This window comes from Meles meles, chromosome 20, assembly GCF_922984935.1.
Source record: "Meles meles chromosome 20, mMelMel3.1 paternal haplotype, whole genome shotgun sequence".
NCBI classification, from domain to species: domain Eukaryota; kingdom Metazoa; phylum Chordata; class Mammalia; order Carnivora; family Mustelidae; genus Meles; species Meles meles.
Window position 1 is genome coordinate 13,315,675 of NC_060085.1, and position 27,244 is coordinate 13,342,918.

A 27,244-nucleotide genomic window follows, 5' to 3' on the forward strand; every position below is an offset into this window, starting at 1 on the left:
CAACTGGTGACTCTGTTTCACTTGTTGAGGAAGGGCTGGACCCTTTCACAGCAGCTGCGCCATCTTCTGTTCTCACCAGCAGGGCGCTTCACGGTGTCACCGACACTGGGTGTTTTGGTCTGTTTTTCAGTTACGGCCGTGTCGTTATGAAGTTGTATCTCATTGTGGTTTGCATTTCCATTTCCCTGATGACTAAGGATACTGAGCATCTTGTGTGCCTTTTGGCCATTTGTGTATCTTCTTTGGAGAAATGTCTATCCTTTGCCTGTTTTTTAGTGTGTCTTTTTATTACTAAGCTGTAAGGGTTTCTTTTATATATATATATGTTCTGGATACCAGGCTCTTATTAAAAATTTTTCTCCTTTTTGTAGCTTGTCTTTTCACTTTGTCAGTGTCCTTTAACATACATAGGTTTTTAGTTGTGATCACATCCAGTTACCTGTTTTTTCTTTTGTTGCTCATGCTTTTATTGTCTCAGAATCTTTGCCAGATCTGAGGACAGGAAGGTTTCCTCCTATATTTTCCTCTAAAAGCTTCTATAATTTTAGCTTTCATAGTTAGGTCATTGGTGCATTTTGATTTAATTTTTTTGTGTGTATGGTGTGAGGTAGGGATCCAACTCCATTCTTTCCTGAGCGGAGAGCCAGTCTTCCAGCACAGTTTAGTGAAGCAACTTTTCTGTTCCCATTGAATGGTCCTGGCACCCTTGTTGAAAACCAGTTGAGCATAGTTGAATGGATTTATTTCTGGACTGTTCAGTTCCAATCCATCAACCACCCCCCGCATGTCTCTTCTGAGGGCAGCACCACACTGTCTGGATTACTGTAACTTTGTCCTAAGTTCAGAATGAAGAAGTGATTTGAGTTGTGTTCTTTGTCAAGATTATTTTAGCTAGTCAGGGCCCCTTAGAATTCCATATAAACTTGAAGATAGCTTTCCCATTTCTGCAAAAAAAAAGGAAAAAACCATTGGGATTTTGATAGGGATTGCCTTGAATCTTTAGATTGCTTTGGGGAATATTGCCATTTGATAATGTTAAGTCTTCTGATCCGTGAACATGAGGTTTCTTTGCATTCATTTAAATCTTTAATTTCTTTCAGCAACATTTTGTGGTTTTTGATGTACTTGTCTTGCACCTTTTAGGTTAAATTTATCCCAAATATCTTATTCTTTTTTTTTCTTAATTTCATTTTTGGATTGTGCATCATGAGTGTATACAAATACCGCTGATTTTTGTGTGTTTTGCTTCCTGCGACTTTGCTGAGTCTGTTTATCAGCTTTAATAGCCTTTGTATATTCACTGGGATTTTTTTATATGCATGTTACCATGCCATCTGCTAATAGAGATGGTTTTCTTTCTTTTCCATTGTGAATGCCTTTTCGTTCCTTGTCTTGGTCTAATTGCTGCAGTGGAGCATTTATTACTGAGCTGAATAGAAGTGGTGAGAGGAGGCATTCTTGTCTTGTTCCTGATCTTAGGGGAAAAGCTTTCCATCTTCCACCTGAGTGTTCTGGGAGCTGTGGGCTTTTCATAACACCCTTTTGTCAGATGGAAGAAACACGCTTCTATTCGAGGTTATTGGCTATTCCTTTTCCTCTTTTTGTTCTTCTCTGCTTTGGATGGTGACTTGGGTCCTGCACACACGAGCGGTCCTCCCCCACTAACCCCGGCCCAAGTGCATCACTACCTCCTCTCCTGGTCCTGCTTCTAAAGGAAGACGTGGCGAGGGGGCAGGGCTGGGGAGCAGCAGGAGAGGGTTGGTGGCTGCGTACAGGGGTCTGGGTTTGGATCATCAAGAATCACTTGGCCTTCCAGCACCCATGAGTGCCACCTCAAAATCAGGATGCCACCCGGAAATACTTCCTGACTCAAAGTCAGAGAAGCTCTGTGCCTCTCTGTAGGGTTGACGTCTGGTCCTGGAGCTGACGTCTGGTCCTGGAGCTGTCGCCTGTCCTTCACCCTGCCTGGAGTTTTGTATGTCCTCGGGCTGGAGGACTAGGCAGGGTCCCGGGAGCACACAGCCCAGGCTGAGACGCTCATTCCGTGTCTGCAGGCACTCAGGAGGGCTTGAGCCAACACCCTCACTCACCTCCCAGGCCTGTTTTCCTTCTCTTTCACATGGGGACGAAGGCCTTCCTGCTCCAACTTGACAAGCCATCATCCTCTAAGTGCTTTGCGTGTAGCCCAGCACATGTGCAGTGCTCCAGAAAGAACAGCCGGGAATGTTCAGGAAAAGCAGGCGGAGGATCCAGATGGATTGTCCCCATCCCCTCCCAGTGCCAGTGTTGTCCGTCCCCCCCCTTGCCCTCCCCGAGTGTCCACCCAGGCGGCAGGGCCTCCCTCTGCTTCCCCAGGACCAGCCAGCCTGTGGGAGGCCCCTGGGGAGTACCTGGGGAGGGCCAAGCAAAGCCCTGGTGTGGATTTCCCGACCCCCTCCCCGGGGGACAGGGAGCTCACCTCCACCAGAGGTGGCTGCACTTCTGGCTGAGCCTACCTCCTCGTGTCCCCACCCTCACGTCCACTCTCAGCCTCCCCTCCCCCAGCCCAGCCCCGAAGCACAGTGTCCCTCCTTGGGCTTGGCCCCCTTTTCCAAAAATAATGTCCTGTGCTGTCCTGGAGCCTCCCATTTCTTTCTCTGCTTGCCAGAGAGCCTCCTCACAGGCTCCAGGGGCACAAAGACGAGGAGCGGAGGACTCTCACTGCCTCCTGCCCACCACGCACCCTTGTGTGGGTTGAGGGCCCTCAGGCCTCCACGTCCCCCAGGAGCTGGAGCCGCACGGCACCACATGCCACCTGGCCCTGACTCGCCCTGTCACATGGCGTGTTTGGGGCTTGTGTGACCGTCATCCTCTTGGATCCACCTCTTACATCCCAGCTGCAGCCTCTGGTGGCGGCTCTTTCCTGAGCCCAGTCCTCTCTGGGGGCAGCATGGGAGACGGGCAGCCCCCTGGGAAAGAAAAGCCCGGCCAAGTTCCAGGCCAGCTTTCCCCTCTCTGGCAGAGATCGGGGGCCAGCAGCGTGTCCTTTCTCCACACCCCAAGGAGGCTGGAGAGCGCAGCCCTTCCTGGACAGGAGGTGGGGGTGGGCAGCCGTTGGAGCAAGGTTGAGGGGCGCTAGCAGGTCACATCCCCGAGCCTCAGTTCCTTCTCTCGGAAGCAGCCATGACGCTGTCTCCCCCTGAGCCTGCTGGAAGGTTCCTCAGCAGGGCTTGGCCTGGGTGAGGCAGGGGCTGAGAGCAGAGCACCTTCCGGCACAGCTGTGGGGGGCCATGCACAGCAGACACTCAGGCTGGGGAGCTCTGCCGGGCCTGCTGCGAGGGCAGCCTTACTTAGTTCCCTCTGGAGTTTTCCTGTCAGTGGTGGCGGGGGTGCCACAGGGGGGCAGCTGGGCCGCCTGTCCTCTGATTGCTGTGGTCGCGGTGCCCCCTGCTGGACACCCAGCACTTGTGAGGCTGGACCCGACAGAGCCCGCCCTGAACAAACAGGTGTCTCCCTCGGAAAAGCTCCAGCCGCTCAGTTTCTCGCAGTAGCGCCCGTTACCAGTTCAGCAGAGTATTGACTGGAGCGTCTTGTACGTTTTAAGCGATTGAATCAATTTTTTAAAAATTATTTAAAACACCCACATAGAATCTGTTGTATAATTTGAGCTTTATCTTCACCGCCCTTTATATTAAAGTTTGAAATTCTATTAAAACAGCAGGAAAAAGGGATGTTGGGGGGCTCAGTCGGTTAAGCATCTGCCTTTGGCTCAGGTCATGATCCCGGGGTCCTGGGATTGAGCCCTGCGTCGGGCTCCCCGCAGCTCCCCCTGCTTGTGCTCTCCCTTTCTCTCTTTGGCAAATAAAATCTTTTTTAAAAAAAAAAAAGAAGTAGGAAAAAGAAACCAAAGATGAAATTTGATACTGTTCTAATTAAACATGACCACTTGGCCTAAGTCAGAGTTGACAAACGTTTTTGTTTTATGAAGGGCCTGATGGTAAGTGTCTTGGGCTTTGCAGGCCATTGGATGTGTCACAAAGACCTGGCTGCAGGGTTATGGTGGGAAAGCCCCTTCGGCTTGTGGGCATGGCTATGTGCCAATCAAACTTTATTTACGATAATAGGCCCAGCATGGTGAATATGTCAGCCCCTGCCCAAAGGGTCTTTGAGGGTCCATCTAGCTCACACGTTCACAAATGGGGACATGTAATCATAAAAAGTAAGAACTGTCAGAAGTGTCAAGGACACCGGTAAGACTGAGCTTGCCTTCCAGCCGGGGAAGCCTGGCTGGGTGAGCAGTGGGTCTCCCTGGGAGGGCCCTCGTCCCGTGCAGCGCATCATGGTGTCACCTGGCCGCCTCCTTCAGGAGTTGGTGCCTGCACCTTTTCTGGCATCTACAACAAGAAACTGCTGAAGATGTTCCCACTTAAGGTTCTTAGAGTAGCTTTGAATCTTCAGAAAACTGGTCTCCAGAGAAGCGTGATCCCCCCTAAGGGCCAGGTTTTGCTTGTAGTTAAATGATAGGTCTTTAATATTATCATTGTAACTATTATCATAAAAATCATGCGTGTTCATGAGAAAATCAAGCACTAGTTAGAACGTCAAGTATGAAAAGTAAACTTCCCCTTCCTTGTCTCAGTTTCCTGGTTGCTCTCTTTAGAGCTACCTACTCACAAGTCTCTTATACTCTCTATCTTTCCAGAAATTTCCTACACAGGAGCAAACAGATGTTCATCTTTTTTTTTTAAGATTTTATTTATTTATTTGACAGAGAGAGATCACAAGTAGGCAGAGAGGCAGGCAGAGAGACAGAGAGGAGGAAGCAGGTTCCCTGCTAAGCAGGGAGCCCAATGTGGAACTCAATCCCAGGACCCTGAGATCATGACCTTGGCCGAAGGTAGAGGCTTAACCCACTGAACCACCCAGGCGCCCCAGATCTTTATCTTTTAAGAAAAACTCAATGGTATCCTATTTATTCTGCCCCTCGGGTTTTTTTTTTTTCACCTGTTCCTGTAAGAATGTATCAGGTCTGCCTGTCCCCAGCAGGGGGGCAGAGGACACAGACACAGAGCTAGCACATTGGTATCTGGTGGTTCCTGGCTGTTTTGTTTGGATACACCAGGACTTGCTTTCCCAGGTCCGGTGGTGGGGTGACCGTCAGGTACCTCCCTCGCCCGGCACACATCTTGCAGAGAACCTGAGGTCTGTCTGCCTTCCCCATGTCTGCTCATCTTTCTGGCACTTTCACATAAGTGCCAGTCCTGAAGTGTTCTTCCAGAACTGTTCCTCATAAATATTGCCAACACCGGTAGATTCCGCACTTGGGATGAGCGTTCCTATTAAGCGTAGAGCCCAGGAGGACCAGTGAGGGAGGGATGACACTCCTCAAGACCTCAAGACCTGCTTCTCCATTCACAGAAAAGAATACAGACTTGGCGGGAAGGCCCTCTAGTGACCTGGTGGCCACTGGCTGCTTCTTGCTGCCAGGGCTCTGTGCATGCCAGTCCCCTGCCTGAAATCCTTTCCCTTTCTATGGGGCGTGCAAGCATGTAGGCGGACTCCTGTCATCAGTGGTCTGTTGGGTGAGCCCTGCACACCAAAACGCAACTCTCGGGTCTCCCTACTGTGCCCCCCCTTCACCTATCAGGACCCTCATCCATCTGCCTTCTCCCACCTTCACGATGTTAAGACTCTGATAATCTGGGTATCTGGGTCTTTCCCTTAATCAACACAGACATCTCAAGAGCCGGAGTCACCTCACATGCAGACAAGGGTCCTGGCCTATGGCAGGCAGCATTCACTGGGGACATGGGCTGAGCCCGAGGTGGTTCCACACACCCATACGCGCCAAGAGCCAGTACTGAGGGGCCCAGCTGTATCTCTCCAGCACTAATCACCTCCCGTGTTTGTGTTCTTAGTTCACAGGAAATGGGCCATGCGAAATGAACAGTGTCCATAAGAGTGAGCATGACAAGAACCTGGAACACAGCAAAAAGCGCTCTCGGCCGTCGCTCCTCCGTCCGGTGTCTGCACCAGCCAAGGTAACGGTCAGCTGTGCGCATAGATGTCCACCTCTCTGGACCCCCAGCAGCCTCCCCTCTCTGTAGATGACCTAGGGAGCAGTGTGCAGGAGCTCTAAGCACCATGTCCAAGGCATGGGCTGAGTCTGGACCCTGGTCTCATTGGAATGCACCGGCCCTGGGACTTTAGGAGGTCAGCTCACCTCTAAGGTGGCTGTTAACCCATTACCCGTGGCTCACAGGATTGTTACGAGGAGCAACATGTTTTCCTGTGGAAACAGGATGTACTACTAGGTCTGCTTCTTTTCGCCATGGTGATTCTTTCATGGGCAGGCGACCACGTGTAGTTGTGTAGGTTGGTCACTGCACAAGGAGCCCTGTTGAGGGGTGAGAGGGGCTGAGGTCCATCTCTTGTTGCATGCATTACCCATGATGGTGGTTTTTCTAATTCCATCTTTTTTTTTTTTTTGCATTTACTGGTTGGCTTTCTACTCTGAGGAGGAGCTTTTTCTTTCTTTTCTTTTTTTTTTTTTTTTTTTTAAGATTTTACTTATTTATTTGTCAGAGAGAGTGAGTACAGACAGAGTGGCAGGCAGAGGCAGAGGGAGAAGCAGGTTCCCTGCCAAGCAAGGAGCCCGATGCGGGACTCGATCCCAGGATGCTGGGATCACGACCTGAGCCGAAGGCAGCTGCTTAACCAACTGAGCCACCCAGGCATCCTGGAAGAGCTTTTTCTTCGTCATCTTTTATTGGGTTACCTACTCTGGGTAATCCATGACTTGTTCATTTTGGCATCTAAACTGGCTCAGATTTGGCTGGTGGGACCCCTTCAAGCTGGCTTCTATGTCCTCTAGACATATGCCCTGCATTGGGAGATGGCTTCGTAGGGTCTTCAGTGCCTCAAGCAAGCAGCCAGGTTCTGGTCTGAGTCCAACTTAGAGACAAAACTCTTCACAGAGATTTAAAACCCAGGTTTCTCTAGGCTCATCTTGTTCTCCTCTTGTTCTTGCCCTTGCCACCACCGTCACAGCTCACAGGACAAAACAGGCAGGGGGAAAGCTTTCTGACCCTGCTTCAAGAGATACCGCTCCCTTCCTGTCCCAATTTGGTGAGGCTCCTGCCTAATACCAAAGCCCTAAAATGCCAAAATTTAGAGCCCAGGTAGTGGGTCGCGTGGAGCCTGAGGGAGTGGTCCTGAGATTTCCTCCACAGGGGTCCCCAGCAGACCCCATCCAGTCCCTCATGACGGTCACTGTCAGGAGAGCTCAGCGTCAGCGACACTGTAACTCTTGACAAAGACGTCCGGGACCTTCACGGCACAGAGTTTCTCTTCCACAGAAGAAAATGAAACTCCGAGGTACCAAAGACCTGTCCATCGCTGCCGTGGGGAAGTACGGCACCCTGCAGGAGTTCTCCTTCTTCGACAAGGTGAGCCGTCAAGGCTGGTCAGTGGCTGGAGCAGGCTGGGGACAAGGGGCTGGCACCAGCTCGCACGGTGGGAGGCAGAGCTCGGGGCCCATGCAGACTGAAGGGCACATGTTGGTCTCCCCGAAGCTGTGCGGCTTTTCTAAAGGCCGAGTGGTTGTGGGGCTCCACAGTAGCAGAAGCCAGCGAGCTGGCCCCACACACATTCCCTTCAAGCTGTGAATTAGTTGCGTGGAGATCATTGCCCTGCTGACCGCAGCCCGTCACTTGAGAGCACGTGACTCGGTGACTCCGTGTTCACCTGGTGGGGCCTGAGCCAAGCGAGGGCAGGGAGTGGGGAGTGCGGGTGGGGCCTGGCCCTCGAGGGCCCCCTCATCTCCTCTCCCCGCAGGTGCGCAGGGTGCTGAAGAGCCAGGAGGTCTACGAGAACTTCCTGCGCTGCATCGCGCTCTTCAACCAGGAGCTTGTGTCTGGCTCCGAGCTCCTCCAGCTCGTCAGCCCGTTTCTGGGGTGAGTGACCCTTCCTGGGGCTTCCACGCGGGGGTGCGTCCGTAAGCTCTGTCTACCTTTCTGTTGCTTGTCGCTTGTGGAAAACGGTAAATGCTTTCTGATTTCTGTTTGTAAATTGCGGTGGTGGTTAAGGTCATTCTAGATTGAGCGGCAGTAGAGTGAGGAGAACACAGACAGGTCCTGGGCCCTGTTCTCCCACGGTGGCGGCCGGATCTGCCGCTTGCACAGTCCACCCGTCTTGTCAGGTTTTCCCCTTGCGTGCAGCTCCGTCACCTGCGAAGTTCCTGCGTCCACCCCAACAGTCAAGATACGGCTTTAGCGGCACAGGGATGCTTGTGTTGATCTGTAATAGCCACACCACGTCCCTCCTGCGCCCCTGTGCGCCACCCGGATCTGGCCCCACACCTGGCCCCACACCCCTGGCAAACCCCTGATCTGCCCTCCAGCTCTGAAACTTACACAATGGAAGTGTTCCGTGGGAGGAATCACACAGTACATAACCGTGGCGGACTGGGTTTTCTTCACGCAGCATAATCCTCTAGAGATTCACTTTGATACGTGCTTTTAAAAATTCTGCCAATCAGAAACTGCCAGGAAGAAGGAAGTGGCCACTCGGCACCCCTGTGGGCCGGAGAGAAGCCGTGGTCACCCGGTCAGCGGCCTGCTGCAGGCAGCCTGTGCCGTGGGGTGTGAGCAGGTGGGCAGACCCCGGGGGCTGGGGCGGCTGCTGGGGGCGCAGCGCTTTTCCGGGAGGCAGGTGCACAGGCACGGTGCTCTCTAAGAGGGGAGAGGCCCCAGCACCGGCTCCTGCTCCTCAGCTCTCACCCGTCGGACGAGTTTCTTAGACAGTCTTAGTTTTCCTGTCGTGAAATGGGGATTTCTAGAGGTCCCACACACAGCTTCAGAGCACTGCAAGTGGGCCCTGCACGTAAGACCTTTAAAACGGCGTCTGGAACGTGGTGCGTGCAGAGTATGCAATGACTGCGTAGGAGCTTTATTCAGCCCTAAAGTCATCCCCAGGGACAGGTGCTTCCTGAACCCTTTACTGTTATTTAAGAAAAGTTTTTTGAGTTTTCTTTTTAAATATAAAATAAAGCACAGGTCCAGGAACCCGCATGACAGATGACTTGAATCATTTTTAGGCAGTGCCCCTTGCGGCCACCACCCAAGTCCCACACGGACCTTCGCCAGCCCCCGGGAGCCCCTTCCTGTGCCGTGCATCATGCTCCGTCCCCGCTCCGCTTGGGAGCGAGCGCCTCCCGCACTGAGGATGGCTCAGGTGGCTCAGGTGCTGTCCAGCACAGGGCTCGCTCTTGCCGCCTTGTCTGGGTTTGGTTTTAGAACATGTCTGTGAGTCTCTTCGTCCCACTTTATTGCCTGCTGCCTCTGTGCTGGTGTTCCCCACCCCTGCAGTCCCGTCCTCCATGTCCCTCTGTCCGTCAGGGGGCGCTGGTGTCCACATTCTTTCTATGGTTCCTTCACGTATTTGTGTGTTCTCTGTGGGTTGCAAAAGAGAGAACCTGAACAGCATTTTTCACCTTCTGGCGGCCCCAGGTGGATGTTTGATTTCTCCCTTTATTATAATTGCTGGCTGATGAGTCACTTTCCTGTCCTATCCGGATCTGTTCTTTTTTTCTTAAAGCATCATGTGGGCTCATGGACACATTTGATGTGTTTTGGTATTTTTTTTTTTTAAGATTTGTTTTTTTATTGATTTATTAGAGCATGAGTGGGAGGGGCAGAGAGAGAGACTCAAGCAGACTCCCCCACTGAGTGTAGAGCCTGACTCGGGGCTTGATCCCAGGACCCCGAGATCACAACCCGAGCCAAAACTAAGAGTCGAGTCCGATGCCTGACCGACTGCACCACCCAGGTGCCCCGGTTTTTTAGTATATTTTAAGGATGAGGAGACTAAGGCCCAGAGTGAATACTTCTCACTCTTCAGAGAGAGCTTTGCCGGGGTGATGGGTGGATCTAGGGTGGCCCAGCCCAGAAGCCGATGCTCCGCCCATCCTGTGCCCTCAGGACAGGATGCCAGCAGCCCTGCCGCAGCCTTTTTTTTTTTCTTTTTCTTTTTTAATTCGGTATTTCTTAGATGTCTTTCTCGGATGTCTTTTGGTGTCAGCCGTGAGCCTACGTGATTTGTAGCGACTACGTGCTATTCCCTTGCTTGTACGAATCGAGTTTTCTCAGCAGGGTCTCCAATGAAGGACGTTTGTCTCCAGTTTCTACAGTCAGTGCTACGGTCATGCTCCATAGGTTGGGATACTCAGAGGTCAAGTTAGGGTCGTCAGGCAGTGCTTCCTGAGATCCGGAGAGGGTGCACACGTCAGGGTGTCCCTTTCCTTTGGGTTCACTCTCCCAGGCTAGTGAGGATCTCCTGACGCTCTGAAAAACGGCCCCAGCAGCACAGTGGCGTTACTCACCCTCGGCTGAACCATGGCTGGCTTTTTGTGCGGACTTGGATTATGTGCTCATTCCTGCAGCAGTGTGTGTGTGAGCTCAGAATCAGAACCCTGGGTGTGGGTCCTGGCCGAGGAGTGGGCCACGCTGTTGCTGGAAAGAGGACATGCTATGGCGGGCGAGGGGCCTGGGGACGCCTGTGCTGGCCTGGCGTGCCCAGTTGGGTGCGTCACCAGCCCCAGGTCTGGATTGGGACCCTGCTTCCTACTAGCACATGAGGGTTTCTTTGTTTGCAGAATGGCCAGACCTACCTCCTGCAGTTGGCAGGGGCAGGGGGGATGATTAAGGAAGAAGAATGAAGGAGCTCAAAATTTCAGGTGCTGAGCAGGGGGGCAGTGTTGGGTTGGGGTCTGTGATTCCCATTTCCACATGCTGAGAGCAGTGTCCGGGGAGGGCCCAGGGGGTGTGCGGCAAAGAACTATTTGGGCCTCTTCTCTCTGCCTTGCCGTGACACCTGGCTGGGCTAGCAATCACCTTGACAAGGCCTCTTCTCGCAGTCCTCCATCTGGGTTTGCACGCCCAGGGGCAGCCAGGGAAGGGGGTCTAGAGATCGGCCACCTGCCGACAGCACAGCTGGGGTCAGGACTGGAGTGGGCTGTGTCAGAGGGACCGTTCCCCCTTGGAGCGTTCACGGTTGGCATTTATCACAGCTGCAACGTCACATGTCGTCTGCATGGGTTTGTCGATGTCTTTCCGCCCTGCGTTTCTGTTTGCTCGTGGGTTTTCCTCGTGAGTGGAGTTGACATGGGGTCCCTACAGCCAGGGCACAGTGGACAGCCATCTCAGGAGGGGGCCTTACAGTTCATGAAGGAAGGGAGCCGCGGGTGGCAGGATCGCCGTGCCCCCGTCAAAGTAGTGCATCCTTACAGTAGGATTTTTTTGAGCTTGTCTTAAGTAATCTCTATGCCCAGTGTGGGGCTCGAACTCACAGCCCCCAAATCAAGAGCCACACGCTCCACCAATGGAGCCAGCCAGCTGCCCCTTGGTAGGATTTGATACTCCTTTAATCACAAATCCAGGTGACATTGGGGGACAGTTGTATGAAGACCTTCCCATTGCATGGCCATTACATTGTGACTTGTGAGATCGGTCTGCAGGGCGTTTTCCTGGGGGGATCTCCCTCAGGGAGGAAGACTCCGGAGCAAGAGTCAGTGGACTTTATCTGTCAAGGGCCAAGGGGCAGTACTAGTGAACCCTGGCCTTGTTGTGCAAAAGCAGCCACAGGCAATACTAAGCAAATGAACACAGTGGTGTCCAATAAAACTTTATTTGCAAGGACAGGCACGGGCAGCTTGGTAAGTAGCTTACTGACCACCAGCCTGATGCCTGGCTTTTTTCAGGGAAAGAACGTCACAAATCCCAGCTTCTGCCAGGCTGAGGTGTCTATTCCAGCACGTTTCAAGGCTTACCCGTTAGTTTTGGCACGTGGCAGGTGACAGAGGGGTGGGAGGCAAATTTACTCACACATTTGAGGATATGACACACACCTGATGCTTGGTTCCCCCTCGCCCCTCCTCTCTGACCACTATTGGCGTGTGTCTGCAGGAAGCCGTTCTCAAATCGCTAGGTCCCTCCCAGAAAGCCCCAGGGAAGTCAACTTACTGTTTGTCTTTATTTCTGAAGGAAATTTCCAGAACTCTTTGCACAGTTCAAGTCCTTCCTGGGGGTGAAAGAGCTGTCATTCGCCCCGCCCATGAGCGACAGATCCGGGGATGGAATAAGCCGGGAAATTGACTACGCGTCTTGCAAGCGCATTGGATCCAGCTACCGAGCGCTCCCCAAAACCTACCAGCAGCCCAAGTGCAGTGGGAGGACGGCCATCTGCAAGGAGGTAGTGCTCCCTGCGGCTCCTGTCAGCTTACGTGGTGCATCACCCCCCACGCCACAAAAACCCCATCATGCCCATGTTTTACATGAAAGAACTGAGCCTCGACCCCACCCCACCCCCCAAATACCGAGTAGTAGGCGCTGAGATGTGGCAGCAGACAAAATGCCTGAGCTGAGATGATGGTTTCTTACCCTACTGGTAGCTTTGGCAAACCACAGAGCCTTGGCTTTGGCCTTGGCTTTGGCATCCTCCTCCCTTTAGGTTTACGTGTATTTCTGCTTGGAGCCTGCTCTGTCCCAGATTTGGTGCCCTTGGTATGTCTCCGTTTAGCTTGACCATTTGAATACCTGTTCAGGGTTAATAGGCTGTTACTCTGTTTCCAGAATTCAAGAGTTCTTGCTGGATTTCAGGATACATAGTCCAGGGATCAGCAAACTAAAATCCAGCCCTATGCCTGTGTTTGTAAATAAAGTTTTATTGGCACATACAGTATGCTCATTCATTTATATAGTGCCTGTGGCTTCTTTGCCAGGACAAAGGCAGAGTTGAATAGGTTGGCCCACAAAACCTAAAATACTTATTATCTAGCCCTTTACAGAGAAAGTTGGCCAACCCTGGAAATAATACAGTTTGTTTACTTGACCAAAGTCCTGTTTTCTCCTTAAACCACTTTAAAATTAAGGTTGCTCTTGGTTTGAGAAGCTAGTTTCCTGTAAAATCCAGATTATATGACTTGTCTCCATATCTTTTATGCTGGACAGCATAGTAAATGGTTCTGGCCACTGAAGCCTACTGCACTGGTCTTAACATTTCCTCTTGGTGCAGGTGCTGAATGACACCTGGGTCTCCTTCCCCTCGTGGTCAGAGGACTCCACTTTCGTCAGCTCCAAGAAGACGCCCTACGAAGAGCAGCTGCACCGTTGTGAGGACGAGCGTTTTGAGGTGTGTGTGCTGGTGCTGGTGTTGCTGGGATGAGGGAGGCGTGGGGTCCGAGCCTGTTCCCACCTTCTCCACTATACTCTCTCTCTCCACCCGTGGATGTACCCCGATTCTCCTCCCCACCCACCCACCCGTCCTTCCTCAGACTCTTTTCCAGTGTCTGGGATTCCAGCACTTTCCAGCAGGGGGCAGCACTCAAAAGTGTCCCTTTTTTTTTTTTTTTTTTTGGTAGGCAAATTCTACCAAACATTTTTTTCAGTGACCAAAAGTGTCCCTTTTCCGACTTGCCAGCATTCAGGCTGGCTAGGCAGTGGTACTATTTGTTTCCGTTTTAAATAGACCTATTTATTTTTCCATCGGAATGCTTATTGAGGTCCTTGTATATTTACACACAGCAAGTGATCCCGGGGGAGTCTTCTTCCCAGTGGTCACAGCTTGTAAAATCACGGGCACAGTGACACACCCTGAGATCTTACTCTCATCTTCACAGTTGAACTTCTGTTTGTGTGTGTGCCCATGTGTCCGCATGTGTGTGGTGTTCTCCACCACCAAGGTACTGCACTGCTCCCCTGACCCCTGGGATCCCTCCTGCCGCCCTTGATGGCCCTCCCTGCCTCCCTGCTGACCCCTGGCAACCACCTGTCCTCCATCTTGGTCACTTTGTCATAAGTGGAATTCCCGTGTGTTACCTTTGGGGACCAGCTCCCCATCAGCATGTGCCCTGTAGAGTCGTCCTCAGGGCTGCGAATACCGCGAGTCCTCCCTTTTTATAAATGCCATTGATACCTACAAAGTGGGTCAGCCTGGGGACCGTCGCCCTCCCCAGATGGGCCCATCTGTGTTCTGGCCACTGGATGTCTGTGCAGTGGTAAGGAGCCCACAAGTCCTTGTTCTGTAGGCCCAGCCCTGGAACCAGCCGTGCTCGCTTGGGGCCCCTGGAGCCACCGCATAGGGCCGCCACGGCCTGGCATCCACCATCATCCCCTCAGGGACACAGAAGTTAATCAGTTCTGTCCACACATCTCTTCTGCCAACTCGGGCTGGTCCCCAGGGCCCCACTGCCTCCCGACAGCTGGCCCCTGCCATCCTTTCCATAGTTAGATGTCGTCCTGGAGACCAACCTGGCCACAATCCGCGTGTTGGAAAGTGTGCAGAAGAAGCTCTCGCGGATGGCGCCTGAAGACCAGGAAAAGTTCCGGCTGGATGACTGTTTGGGGGGCACGTCGGAGGTGATCCAGCGCCGCGCCATCCACCGCATTTACGGCGACAAGGCACCAGAGATCATCGAGAGCCTCAAGAAGAACCCCGTCACTGCCGTCCCTGTCGTCTTGAAAAGGTGTCCTCCAGATTCCTGCTGCCCCACCTGCCACGGGCAAGCCCCATGGAGCTCATTAGTGCTCTGTCACAGTGTGATTGGGAGGGGGTCCCCGGGACCTCAGGCTGGCTTAGTGTGGTTTCCAGTCTTTCGTCATTGCCCCATTCTACTCCTAAAAGAAAGCACAGCTGAGCAACTGTGTCCTTCTAGATCTTTCCACCATGCACATAATCATATCTGAACATGAAAAGTAACCATTTTAAAGCACAAGCAGTATTGTCCTAGCTTGCTTTTTGCTTAGTGGCACATTGTGGGAACCTTTTGTGCTAGTGAGCAGGTATTAATTATTAATTAAGTGGCTGCCTTTGACCGTGGGCTGTCCTCAGCCCTGGGGTTGCAGAGCTGAGCCAGGCTGACATAGTCCCTTTTTGTGGGGCTTGCAGTCAAGCGATTAAGCCTAGTGATGGATCCAGCACCTACTCAGTGCCATGGGCCAGGCCAGGGAGGAGGGCAATGATATTTGAGAAACTAAAACCAGCCACATTGGTGCTACAGAGCCACTGCTCCCTCCCTCCCTCTCTCCTTCAGCACGGAACCCATGGCCCAGGCTGGACACCGGCTGTCCGGAGTTTGGAACGCACTTGGCAGGGCCTGTGGGTGGATGACAGGCTACCCATGCAGGGATGACGGGCGGGGGCCTGGGGTTGTCCCCATGCTGAGCCCCTCTGACATTGCAGGCTGAAGGCTAAGGAGGAGGAGTGGCGGGAGGCCCAGCAGGGCTTCAACAAGATTTGGCGGGAGCAGTATGAGAAGGCCTATCTCAAGTCCCTGGACCATCAGGCCGTAAACTTCAAACAGAACGACACCAAGGCCCTTCGCTCCAAGAGCTTACTCAATGAGATCGAGAGCGTCTACGACGAGGTGAGGCTCTCTGCCCAGGACAGAGCGGACAAAGGATCCTGGCTCTCCCAGTGTCAGGCAGGCTGCCGGCTGTCTGTGCCTCTGTTTCCCCAGCATCCCTCTTGCAGGGCTACCTAGGGGTCGAGGGTATGTTTCTGTGGCACTCACCCTCGAGCAGGTCCAGGGGGAGGGTTGGAGTGGTTCCCCCGTGGCTGGTGGGGGGCTCTCCCCTCCCTGCTTACCCCCGGAGCCTTGATGGACCTTCCTTCCAGTGACTTCAGCTCTCATTTCTCTGCTGCCAGCTGTGTGCCCGGCACAGGCAGACCCTGAGAAGGAACGTTCCATCTGACCCATACTCACAAGACCTTGTCATGCGGTACCAGCGTCCTGGGTTTAGCAGCGATGAAACAGGTCTGAGACGTGACCACTTGCCGAGGCCAGTCACAGGAGACCAGGGCTCCAGGCCCTAGGGCTCTGCCTCTAGCCACGCCCTGTGCCTTCTTGCCAACTTTGGCACAGTCAGGCTCTTGGGGCCTGAACCACAGAACTGAGGCAGGGCTGGGGCCAGGCTGCGAGGATTTAGGCTTCGAAAAATGCATGCAGGGAGTGAGCTACTTGTGAGAGCCTGTGATAGGAAGCCCCTTCTCTCCTGCCTCCTGCGGCTGGCCACCCTCAGCCCTGTAGGGCCCACCTGCCGCTAATTGGTTTCTTCACTTGAATCCTCAAGTCAGTGGTCCAGGGCGGAGAGCGCCACCGCCACTCCCCCAGATAGGGTCCGTGGGATATGATCAGAATGAGAGTCGGTGGGGTGACCCATGAGGCCCTCCGTGGTCACCACTGAGTTCCTTTTTCATGGGAGCCGAGAGGAAAGGGGCACAGCACTGTTTGGGGCCAGTGGTTAGCCCTCAGCCTGGCGAGCCCCGCACGTGCAAGTCCTTCGCGCATAGGGAAGTCAGCCCCTCGCCGTTGGCCGTTAGCAGTGCACAGCTCTGGATTCCATGCCCCAGAACTTGCTCTGAGGAAAGGACTTAAAAAGGTTTTTGAGGGCATTTGTGGCACAGATGGGATCGGAACTCAGAAAGCAGTAGGAAAGAGGAGGTCACGCCAGAGCCAGGAGCCGGACATGCCAGCTCTCAGGACTCCCCGCCTGCAGGGGATGGAGGTCTCGGGCTGCAGCAGAATTCAGCATCGCTGAGGGAGCACAATCTCTGGTAGAAAGAGAGTCGCCCACCCCAGAAAGCTGAGGCCCTGGCCTTGTGCCTGTTTTCTGTCAATCACTCCTTTCGTGGCTATTGGAGGAGTCCCCCCAGTGCTGTACCCTGGGCTGGTCACCGAGGGGTGATGGAGACCTGGCCCTGCCCCTGTGAGCTCCCCGCCCATGGGGATGGCATCCACACTCACCTTTTCCAAAGTGGGCATGTGTAGCCTTGGTGCCTGGTGCTGGCGATCAGTGCCACCCAGGAGAGAGCGTCATCCGGCCTGACTCAGCAGGCAGTTCAGGGTAGTCTGGAGGGAGTATGATCATCTACAGGTTCGCAGGAAGCAAAGCCATGAGCTGGATAAAGACTGAGCAGAGGCTGTAGGTTTTCCAGGGCCAAAGAGCAGAGGGACACGTGCAAAGGTCCTGCACGCAGCAGGAGGGAGCTCAGCAGCCCTAAAGCATTGAAAGAAGCCAGGTGTGGGGGCTGCAGGACGACATGCCAGGGACTGGGGTCCTATCTTGAGCAGCACAGGAAGGTCTAGGGGGCTGCAGTAGGGGTGACCATGCTCCTTTAGGTCAAATCATTCTAGACCCAGAGAGGATAGTGGTGGGAGTGGGCCAGGGAATGGGACCAGGTGGAAGGCACTGGGCTGTACCCTGGACCAGAGTGTGATGCTTTTAGAGCCCTGTGGCCTTGGGGCCTCCATCTCTCGGACTTCTCCCAGCTGGTCACTTGTGCCTAATGGCTGCCTGTCCCCCCCAGCACCAGGAGCAGCACTCTGAGGGCCGGAGCGCCCCCTCCAGCGAGCCACACCTCATCTTCGTGTATGAGGACAGGCAGATCCTGGAGGACGCGGCCGCCCTCATCAGCTACTACGTGAAGCGGCAGCCAGCCATCCAGAAGGAGGACCAGGGCACCATCCACCAGCTGGTGCACCAGTTCGTGCCCAGCCTCTTCTTCTCCCAGCAGTTGGACCTGGGGGTGTCTGAGGACTCCGCCGACGAGGGCCGGGGGAGCCCCCAGGGGCAGGGCGCCGACACTGGCGACCGAAAAAAGCCGGCACCGGGGCCGCAGAGCAGCCCCCCCGAGGAGAAGGGGGCCGTGGGCGAGACACCGGCCGCCGAGCAGCCGCCACCGCCGCTGCCGCCGCACAAGCCCTTGGACGACGTGTACAGCCTCTTCTTCGCCAACAACAACTGGTACTTCTTCCTGCGCCTCCACCAGACCCTGTGCTCCAGGCTGCTGAAGATCTACCGCCAGGCGCAGAAGCAGCTGCTCGAGTACCGGACGGAGAAGGAGAGGGAGAAACTGCTCTGCGAGGGCCGCCGAGAAAAGGGCAACGACCCTGCCATGGAGCTGCGGCTGAAGCAGCCAAGTAAGGCCTCGGGCCCCCGGGGGTGACGCACGGGGGCTCCCCTCCACCGGCCAGGCGGAGACGCGGGTGCCGGAGCGTTGGGCCGAGAACGACTATGGTGGGAGGCGGCGTGCCTCGGAGATTCGGATTCATCCCGGGGAGGGCCACGCGTGTCTCTGGCCCTGGGTGACTGCTGTCCCCGCCCCTCAGGTGAGGTGGAGCTAGAGGAGTACTACCCCGCCTTCCTGGACATGGTGCGGAGCCTGCTGGAGGGCAGCATCGACCCCACACAGTACGAGGACACGCTGCGCGAGATGTTCACCATCCACGCGTATGTGGGCTTCACCATGGACAAGCTGGTGCAGAGCATCGCCAGGCAGGTGAGCGCGCCGGCCAGGCAGTGAGCGCAGGTGGCGGGAGGCCTCGAGCCCCTCCGGGAGAGACCGTGCCTACCCCGGCCCTGCCCGCAGCCCATGCTGTGCGGAGGGCCCCGGGGCCCCACGTTTCTTTCGTTCTTTTAATTGCAGTAGAATCCATGTAGCGCAGAGTTCACCGTTTCCACGTGAACATCAGTGCAGCGGCGTTGTCATGCCTGTGCACGTAGTGTTCTGTGGTTCCAGAGCATTCCGTCGCCCAAAAGGAGCCCCTGTCCCCATGCGCGTCACCCCTCCCTCATTCTCCTCCCCCAGCCCCTGGCAGCCACCAGTCTGTCTCTCGTCTTACGGATTTGCCTGTTCTGGATGTTTCATGTAAATGGAGTCCCAACAGCATGTAGCCTTTCCAGTGTGACTCCTCGCGAGCTCAGTAGGCTATTTCCGAGGTTCACCCACATCTAGCCTTGTCAGAAGGTCATTGTCTTCTTTGGCCAACTCGCACACCATCATGTGGACGGACCCCATCAGCTCCTCCACTCACCTGCGGACGGGCACGTGGTTGTTGCCACCTTTTGGCGACCATACAAGGATTCCTTTGGCTCCTTGTCGACACACCTTTCTCGAGGGTAGCAACATGTAAGGAACCGTAGCCCACTCCTCCTGGAGGGAGACTGTCGGCCCGTTACCCGCCTCGCTGAGAACAGGAGAAGACACCATAGCTGAGTGTCCACAGGAGGAAATCAGGCACGTGACTCAGTCACGTTATTATAAACAGCAAAGTGCCCGATGAGGCAGACGTGGTCTGGGGACATGAGTCCTGCTCGGTCACCAGAGTTGTTACTCTTCAGCCTGACTCGGTTTCCTGTTTACGCAGGAAGGCTATTCACCGTAAAGCAAAAAAGCCGAGGAAAGAGTAGTGTCCTGACTCTCCCACCCGGATACAGTTGCTAGAAATGGCATTTCCTTTCAGGTTTTACAGACTTCTCATCAAGGCAGAAACACACAGGAGTGTGTGCAGCTTGGTGGGTCTTCCCAGACAGCCCCAGCCCTGCCTCCTTCCAGCCCTCCCCACCAGCAGGCACCTGCAGCCTGGTCTCTGGCACGGGGACAGTCCCTTATGCACAGGCTGTTACGGGGCTGGGCGTCCAGTGCGCCCCCAGTGGGGCCCCCATTCTGGGGACGGCAGCCTCGTCTGTAGCACCCAGACAGTTGGACCAGATCGGACACTCTGATGAACTTTGTTTTTCTTTTTAATTCCTTTTTCCACAAATATCTCCTATAGAACTCATTTTTTTATATTTGATTTGATTTTTATTTATTTGCAAGAGACAGAGGGAGAGCAGAGAGAAAAGCAAATTCCCTTCTGAGCAGAGAGCCTGATATGGGACTCGATCTCAGGACCCTGAGATCATAACATTAGCCGAAGGCAGACAGAACTCACTGGGCCCTCCAGGTGCCCCCAGAAGTCTTTTTTTTTTTTTTTTTTTTTAAGAAAAAGGGAGCAAGAAAAATGGAGCTATTTAGCTGAAGCCCTGATTGGGCCAGGATGCCCTGCCTTGAGCTCCCCGCTTTCCAGCAGGCCAGATGCTTGCGGGGCCCTGTCCGTGGCGCCATCGGCAGCCTACAGGGCCGAGCTGTCGCACTCTGCCTCTTTCAGCCTATTTGTTGAGCATTTCTTCTTGGTGACAGTAGCCAGTGCTTACTGGGATCTCGCCGAGTGGCCACATGTGTTTATCACCAGAGCAGCAGCAGGGAAGGCCCTGGGTCTGCAGGAGCCTGTCTGGGGCCACGGCCTGTGCCCAGGGGTGTCGACTCCCGCCTGCTCGGCCTGACCCCACTGCCCGGCTCCCTCACTGCTCTTCCTGCGCCTGCGTTTGTAGGGATTACAGGAATTGTGTTTACAGCCGAACACCTAGGGAGAAGTTACTTGCCACGGTACCATCTTTAGGCAGTCACTGTCCCTGTTCTGGAACTTGTGCTCTAGTACTTTCTCTGTGCGTTCCTCACGCCCAGGCAGGGCCTGCTGGTCCAGTCCGGTCTGCTGCGGTCTGCGCTGCTTTCTGATCTGGTCTGGTGCCGTCTGCCCTCAGCACAGCCCCACGGACCGACCTCCCCTCGAGGCCTTGGCTGACCACCTCTCCTGGCGAGGTGTGGCCTCCGGCGAGAGGTGGGCAACAGCTGTGCCTCACCCCTCCCAGGGGGCGTGCACGCGGAGCACCCACTGGCTCTCCCTCCCCACAGCTGCACCACCTCGTGAGTGACGACGTCTGTCTGAAGGTGGTGGAGCTCTACCTGAACGAGAAGAAGCGGGGTGCCGCCGGGGGGAACCTGTCCTCCCGCTGCGTCCGTGCCGCCAGGGAGACCAGCTACCAGTGGAAGGCCGAGCGGTGCATGGCAGACGAGAACTGCTTCAAGGTGAGGGGGTGCTGCTCTCTGCCCCCCACGAGGCTGGGGCCTCAGCTGTGTCTGAGGCTGGGGCTGCAAGGAGGGCACCCGCGACGGGGGAGGACCGGTAGCTTGGCTCGGGCGCCGGAGGCCTCACTCGATGTGGTACCCCACACTGCTCTTACTGGGCCCCTGCAGGCTGGGGAAGCCCGTCGTAGATGACCTGTCAGCCTCCGCCTGGCTCCCCCCGCGGCTTCAGATGCTCATCCCCCTCTTCCCTAGGTCATGTTCCTCCAGCGCAAGGGGCAGGTGATCATGACCATCGAGCTTCTAGACACCGAAGAGGCCCAGACTGAGGACCCCGTGGAGGTCCAGGTGAGAACCCCCGTCCAGACTCTGCACCTTGAACCCACTGTGGGGGGCAGGGGCAGCCACAGGCAGCACTGGGGGGCTCCCCACTCGCCACAAGCCCTGGGCACACACTGGCCGAGCACAGGCTACAGAATGTCCCACCCGGAGCAGCCTCACTTGGCAGCCGCAGCGCTGTCTGTGGAAGCCTGACGGGGATAGCAACTGCACATGCGCCCCCAGGAGCCACTGGCGGTGTCCGGGGCAGGAGGCCATGTGAGAGCCGGGCCGCCCTCCCCCCACAGCCCTGATCCTGCTGCCAATGCCATGATGTCCCCCTGGGGTGCGTGACCCCGCACTCCCCGGGCACAAAACTCAGAGCCCTGGCTTCCAGTCATGTTGGACCGGAAGAGTTCTCCAACTCTCTTGGAGAGTAGTGTCTTATGTATCTCGGCCCGCACTCCGAGATACATAGTCCCCCTGGGGGCCTGGGGCTTCAGCCCCCAGCCAGTGGGGGTCCCCCCACCGCATCCTTCCCTGCGTGCTTCAGGGCTCCCCACACGTGAAGTGCTTTCCAAGACAAGTGTGGGTGGGGGTCTGTACATTCTGCCCCTTCCAGAAGTTTCCAGCAAATGTGATTTGGTTAGGCATGAATCTGGAGGAGCCTCTGGCTTTCGGAGGGTGGCAAGCAGGCGAAGCGTCCCCTGGACGCTGCAGGCCATGCCCACCCTAGCCCTGGGCAGCTCCTGCCAGCCCTGCCTTCTGCTCAACCCCCATCCCCTCCCTGGCCTTGCCCTGCTGCGTGGGCCCTGGTGTCGTTCCTGCTCTCCGACCCGGCTCTCTGTGCAGGGGCCCCGTTCCCCATGGGTGCTTGTCACGTGAGGGTGATACGAGGGAGGGATTTACCACGGGAGCACCAAGGGCCACAGCTGTCGAACTCTGGGCTGTGGACCGGCGGTCCGTCTGGAGCTGCCGGCTGGGGGTTTCTGTTCCGCGTCCACTCCTCCCTGGCTGCCATCCTCCTAGAGCTTTGGGGAGCGGGGACGAAAACACAGGCCTGTCTCCCTCCGACCCCACAGCACCTGGCTCGCTACGTGGAGCAGTACGTGGGGACCGAGGGCGCATCCAGCTCACCCACCGAGGGCTTCCTCCTGAAGCCCGTGTTCCTGCAGAGGTAAGAGGACCCGCAGACGCAGTTCCTCCCCGCGGGCCCAGGGAGGCCCCTCCCGCCGCCGGCAGCACGGGATCTCACTGGGGGTCTCACTGGGGGTCTCACTGGGTTTCCCGTGGCGCCGGTGGAGGGGTTTGGGTGGAGGTTTCCACTGCTTCTGCTTGCCTTTCTCTGACCCCGGGGAAGTGGGACGCCTTCCTGATGCTTACAGGCCACGAGGGTTTCCCAGTCTGCAGCTCTTCCTCTCCCCCCAGGAACCTCAAGAAGTTCCGCAGGTGGCAGTGTGAACAGGTGCGCGCTCTGCGTGGCGAGGCCAAGAGCTCCTGGAAGCGGCTGGTCGGGGTGGAGAGCGCCTGCAACGTGGACTGCCGCTTCAAGCTCAGCACCCACAAGATGCTGTTCATCGTCAACTCCGAGGACTACATGTACCGCCGCGGGACCCTCTGCCGGGCCAAGCAGGTGCCTGCCTGGCCCCGCAGCCTGGAAGCCTGGGGACTGGCCATGGGCTTCAGGGAGGGAGTGTGCCCCAGGTTCCCACCCCCCGCTGTCTGGGAGGGGTGCACCCCTCGGGTTCCTGCCCCGGCCATCTAGGAGGGGTGCGCTCCTGGGTTCCCACCCCCCCGGCTGCCCTGACTCCACACCCGCCCCCCCCAGGTACAGCCCCTGGTCCTGCTGCGTCACCACCAGCACTTTGAGGAGTGGCACGGCCGCTGGCTGGAGGACAACGTGACGGTGGAGGCGGCCGGCCTGGTGCAGGACTGGCTGATGGGCGAGGAGGACGAGGACATGGTACCCTGCAAGACGCTCTGTGAGACCGCACGCGTGCACGGGCTGCCCGTGACCCGCTACCGTGTGCAGTACGGCCGCCGCCCAGCCTCACCCTAACCCCCGCGTGGCCACCATCTCGGCCCGGAGCAGCCCCGGGGCCTTTTCACGAACAACCCGAGGGGAGCAGAGTGTCCCCCAGCCTTGCTGTCACAGGCTACGAGCGCTGGAGCGCGATGGGGTCGTGTTGGCTTGTGGCCCTGTGCCACCATCCCTTTCGGCTTCCCTGCTTCCTTTAGGCCTGTCCTGTGCCAAACCTGAGCCTTTCCTGCCCTTGACCTTTCGGGGCTCACTCCCTGCTGGAAGGAGGAGGAGCCGTACACTGGCCCAGGAGCAAGCGATCGCATTTATGCACCTGCTGGGCCGCGTTCGTCACACGTGCCAAATCCCAAGACGGGGGCACCACTGGTCCCTTTGTGCATATGGTGTCTGGAAAAGTCTGTGCTGAACCATGTGTTTGGTTGGGGGTCGGCGTTCGGGAGACCCCAACATTGAAGGAGTTGGGCCGGGGTGGATCTGCTTGAAAAGCACATCCTTCCTGAACGGTTCTGAAAGCTTCTGGAAACTTCCCGAGCTGGGCCCTGCCTGCATCTGATCGTTGGGGCACGGGCTAGGTTCAGCTGATGCTTGGGGTCCTTGGTCACTTTGAAAGCAGGAAGGGCCCTTTCAGCCAGACTGTTGCGATTCTGCTCTGTTGTCAAGATGTGGAGCGGGCAGGCAGCACTAGAACTGTCGAGAAGACCCCACTCTAGAAAAAATGAGACTCCAAACCTGTATTTTCCTGGCCTCTCAAGGGGAGGGGGCTCAGCCTGAAACTCCCAGTGAGCTCAAACGGCCCACACTGAGAGGGCCCAGGGGTGCCCTGTACCTAAGAAGGACATTGACATTCTAGAAATATATATATGCACACATATTTATTCGTAAGCTCTCTTAGTGGTTGTAACTTCTGTAACAGCCAAGTCCCCTGGTTCCTTGGGCAGTGAGAGCCTTCATGGGACTGCAGATCTGCCCTTGACATTGCCGTTCCTACAGCTAGTGCCTGGACCGGGTATGGGCGTGAGGGGCTGAGGCAACTATCATACAGAGGTGTGCAAGGCTTTCTATGCCAAGAATGCCAAGCGGTTCGGGCCGGGGACCAGCTCTTTAGAATTCTTGCACCCTGAGAGGCCCTAGCTGGGCTCCTGGCACCCTCAAAGGGGATCGACCAAAGGGGGGCCCAGAACCATCCTCGTGTGCAGCCTTCCTCCCGCCCACCCAGTGACAGCCCTCACCCTCCCAAAAACTGAGCTGTGCCAAATCCACGGTTCTGGGAAGTGGCGACATGTTTCTAGAAGTTTTCTAGAAGGTACCTGTGGAACTCAAGATTTGCAAAGCCTTTGACTTGGGGTCTGGGTGATTATAGGGCCAGTGTGCCCTACCCAGGGTCTCCTAGCCCGTGTTTGCTCAAGTCTACCAGGCACTTTGTCCACATCCTTGTTTTGTAAGAAGGGAACTTATCGGAATTCCTGAACCAGACCCTCCCGGCGCCATCCCGGGGAGCCCGTGGCCCCTGCCGTGCCTCCGTGTGGGCCTGGGGTGTGCGCCACACCCTGCCGAGCCCCACCCTGCATGCTTCTAGGGAGCCTCTCTTCTGTTTTTGAAGAATTTCTGTTCTGGGGCTTGTACTTCCTTTGCAGCTGTTTTGAATGTAGTTTTCCTTTTCTATTTATTTGCACATTAAAGTTAAAAATTAAATATTGACCTAATTCCATGAGATCCTCTTGGTCGTTGCTTGTCTCCGAATCCCCATATGCACCTGCGCCCCGGCGATTCCCAGACCCCAAGTGCCGCCCCCCCGTGGCCACCCCGCGCCTCTGCAGGAGGGTCCTGTCCCCACCCACAGTTTTCTGGAATGTTCATTCCCAACTCAGCTTTTATTTTCAGTGGGAAAGAGAGATGTTGACCGTGGGAAACTCAATTTAAAGACTGGTGTTGGCTCCGTGCTTTCTCCGCCTGCCCAACACGGGGTCTTTCCCTCCTGCAGCCCACAAAGCCACACTCCCTCCATGCTCCCTGATCCCTGCTCCCAGCTGGGCCCCCCCTTCTTCTCAACACACCTCCTGTGACTTTGTTGTCACCCCCTCTGAACTCACACCCCACCGCCAGGGAAGTAGGAGACCATCCCTTGAGGCTCCTGGCTGGCCTTTCTGCCCACTGGGCCTGTGGTCCTCAATCTCCCCAAGTGGCCCCTGCTGCCTTCCAGGGACCCTGTCATCCATTGGCACCCCCCCAGACAGTGCCCCCCGGTTGCGCACACTTCCCCCTCCACAGAGTCTGGGCTCCCGGGGAGTTCAGTGAATGAGGCTCAGTACTGTCCCAGATTCCTCCTTGCCTCAAGCCCACATCGAGGATGGGTCCCAGGGCCCTGTGTCCTCACGGACTGGCCTGCTTGGAGGCACTGGGAGGGGTGTCTTGGGGTGCCGGCCCTGGCCAGGCAGCCCCCTGAAAAGGAAGGACATCGGTCTGCAGAGGGGGCGGGGCCTGTGGCTGTGATGAGAAGTGGGAAGGAGGGTCACCTGCTGGCCCTGTTGGGAAGGGGGCATGAGCTGGCCCTGCGGACACCAGGCCTGCAGCCTGGTGAGGCACTGAGCAGGGGACCGGCCTGCCGGGCCTGGACTCCTCACCCACAGAGGTGCCGGATCCTAAGGGCCTGTCATGCCAAGCCGCGGTCTGCCGCAGGTGATCGCTACACAATGAAGAACAGCCCTGATGAACACAGCAGTCCTCCCTCCTCCCCGCCTCGCACCTCCCTTCCTCCCTCCTCCAAGTCTGGGGAGGGGCCAAGCCACAGGACCAGGCAGGCGGCCCTCCCCTCCCCAGGGTGGTGGAGGCAGCCTGCGTGTAGGGCCTGGGGAGGTGAGGGGGTGGAGGCTTCCGGGGCGCCTGGTGCACATTCATTCTGTTATTACTATGTTACTATTGTATTACTTCTCTCTTCTGTTATCCTGTTACACCTTTTGCAAAGTGTAACCGCACCTTACCCTTGACGTTCTGGCTGGGAAGGAGGCCACCTGAACAGCCAATTGACCTCAAGGCAGTCGCAGGAGGGCCTGGGCTGGGGACTGGGGGACTAGGACCTCTCAGTAGGAGGCCGAGGGCCCTGGGTGTGGAGTGAGACCTGAACCGTTGAACCTCTGGCAGCTCGCCGGAGAGTGCCCTGTGCCTTGTCTTCACCGCCCAGCGTCCCCGAGCTCCCGCGCGTGGCCCAGTGGAGCAGCTTGCACCGAGGTCCCAGGGAGGAGGTACAGGCCATCTGGAGTTGGGAGAACCGGACCTCAAACCCAGAGTGGGTCAGAGCACCCTCCTCTCGGCCGGAAGTGGGTTCACGTCCCTGCCCGCAGGCTGGGGCCCAGCCGGGGAGTAAGGGGAGGTAGAGGCACGGTGGTGGGAGCCCACCTGCCTTCAGAGGACAACAGAAGGAAATCATAATCTCCACGAAGACAGGACCCTGAGAGGTGTCACGTTGGAAGGACTCGAGGAGGCTCTAACCGGTGCTCCGACGTCCATCTAACACTGGAGACCGTGAGGTTGGCCAGGATGGACTCGGGGGACTTCGGGGGGGTCCAAGTGGGGCTGCAAGCCGAGGAAACCCAGCATTAGCTGCTGACTCGGATCTGACTGCCCTTTCCCCCCACCATTTTAAATAAGTTTTTAATGGTGTTAAAACACACATAAAATTTAGCCATTCTAAGCAGCCAGTTTGGTGGCTTTAAGTACCTTCACACGGTTGGTGAAGGTACTTCATCTCCCGTCCCCACCGTCCATCTCCAGGATTCAGCATCTTCCAAACTGCAACTCTGTCCCTATGAAACACGGACTCCCCACCCCCACCCCCAGCCCCTGGCGCCCCCCCACCCCCGCTCTCCCTCCCCCACCGTCTCCTTCCTGTCCCTGAGCATATGACCCCTCAAGGGGCTTCATAGCTTTGATGCTTTCATGACTGGCTTATCTCACTCCCATTATGATATCCTAACATGGATGAATTTGTATCAGATTTTCCCTCCTTTTTAAAGCTAGTATTCTGCCTTTTTTTTTTTTTTTTTCTTAATGTGAGTTTTTGGGACACCTGGGTGGCTCAGTCTGTTGAGTGTCTGGCTCTTGATCTCAGCTCAGGTCTTGATATCAGGGTGGTGAGTTCAAGCCCCAGTTGGGTTCCGTGTTGGGCGT

The 27,244-nt window shown here is 56.0% G+C and overlaps 1 protein-coding gene across 1 annotated transcript in view; it reads left to right on the forward strand.

Moving 5' to 3' along the window:
- SIN3B (SIN3 transcription regulator family member B) overlaps window positions 1-24,783 on the forward strand; it is a 36,268-nt gene extending 11,485 nt beyond the window's left edge. Inside the window, exons 6-19 of the mRNA XM_045990964.1 lie at window positions 5,898-6,020; window positions 7,338-7,427; window positions 7,816-7,934; window positions 12,021-12,228; window positions 13,051-13,167; window positions 14,262-14,500; window positions 15,217-15,400; window positions 17,344-17,956; window positions 18,146-18,315; window positions 20,551-20,724; window positions 20,977-21,069; window positions 22,122-22,216; window positions 22,468-22,672; window positions 22,868-24,783. Of these exons, the coding sequence (XP_045846920.1) occupies window positions 5,898-6,020; window positions 7,338-7,427; window positions 7,816-7,934; window positions 12,021-12,228; window positions 13,051-13,167; window positions 14,262-14,500; window positions 15,217-15,400; window positions 17,344-17,956; window positions 18,146-18,315; window positions 20,551-20,724; window positions 20,977-21,069; window positions 22,122-22,216; window positions 22,468-22,672; window positions 22,868-23,098 (2,661 nt within the window). The 3' untranslated portion in view covers window positions 23,099-24,783. The remainder of the gene's footprint in view (window positions 1-5,897; window positions 6,021-7,337; window positions 7,428-7,815; window positions 7,935-12,020; window positions 12,229-13,050; window positions 13,168-14,261; window positions 14,501-15,216; window positions 15,401-17,343; window positions 17,957-18,145; window positions 18,316-20,550; window positions 20,725-20,976; window positions 21,070-22,121; window positions 22,217-22,467; window positions 22,673-22,867) is intronic.
- The last annotated feature ends 2,461 nt before the right edge of the window (window positions 24,784-27,244 follow it).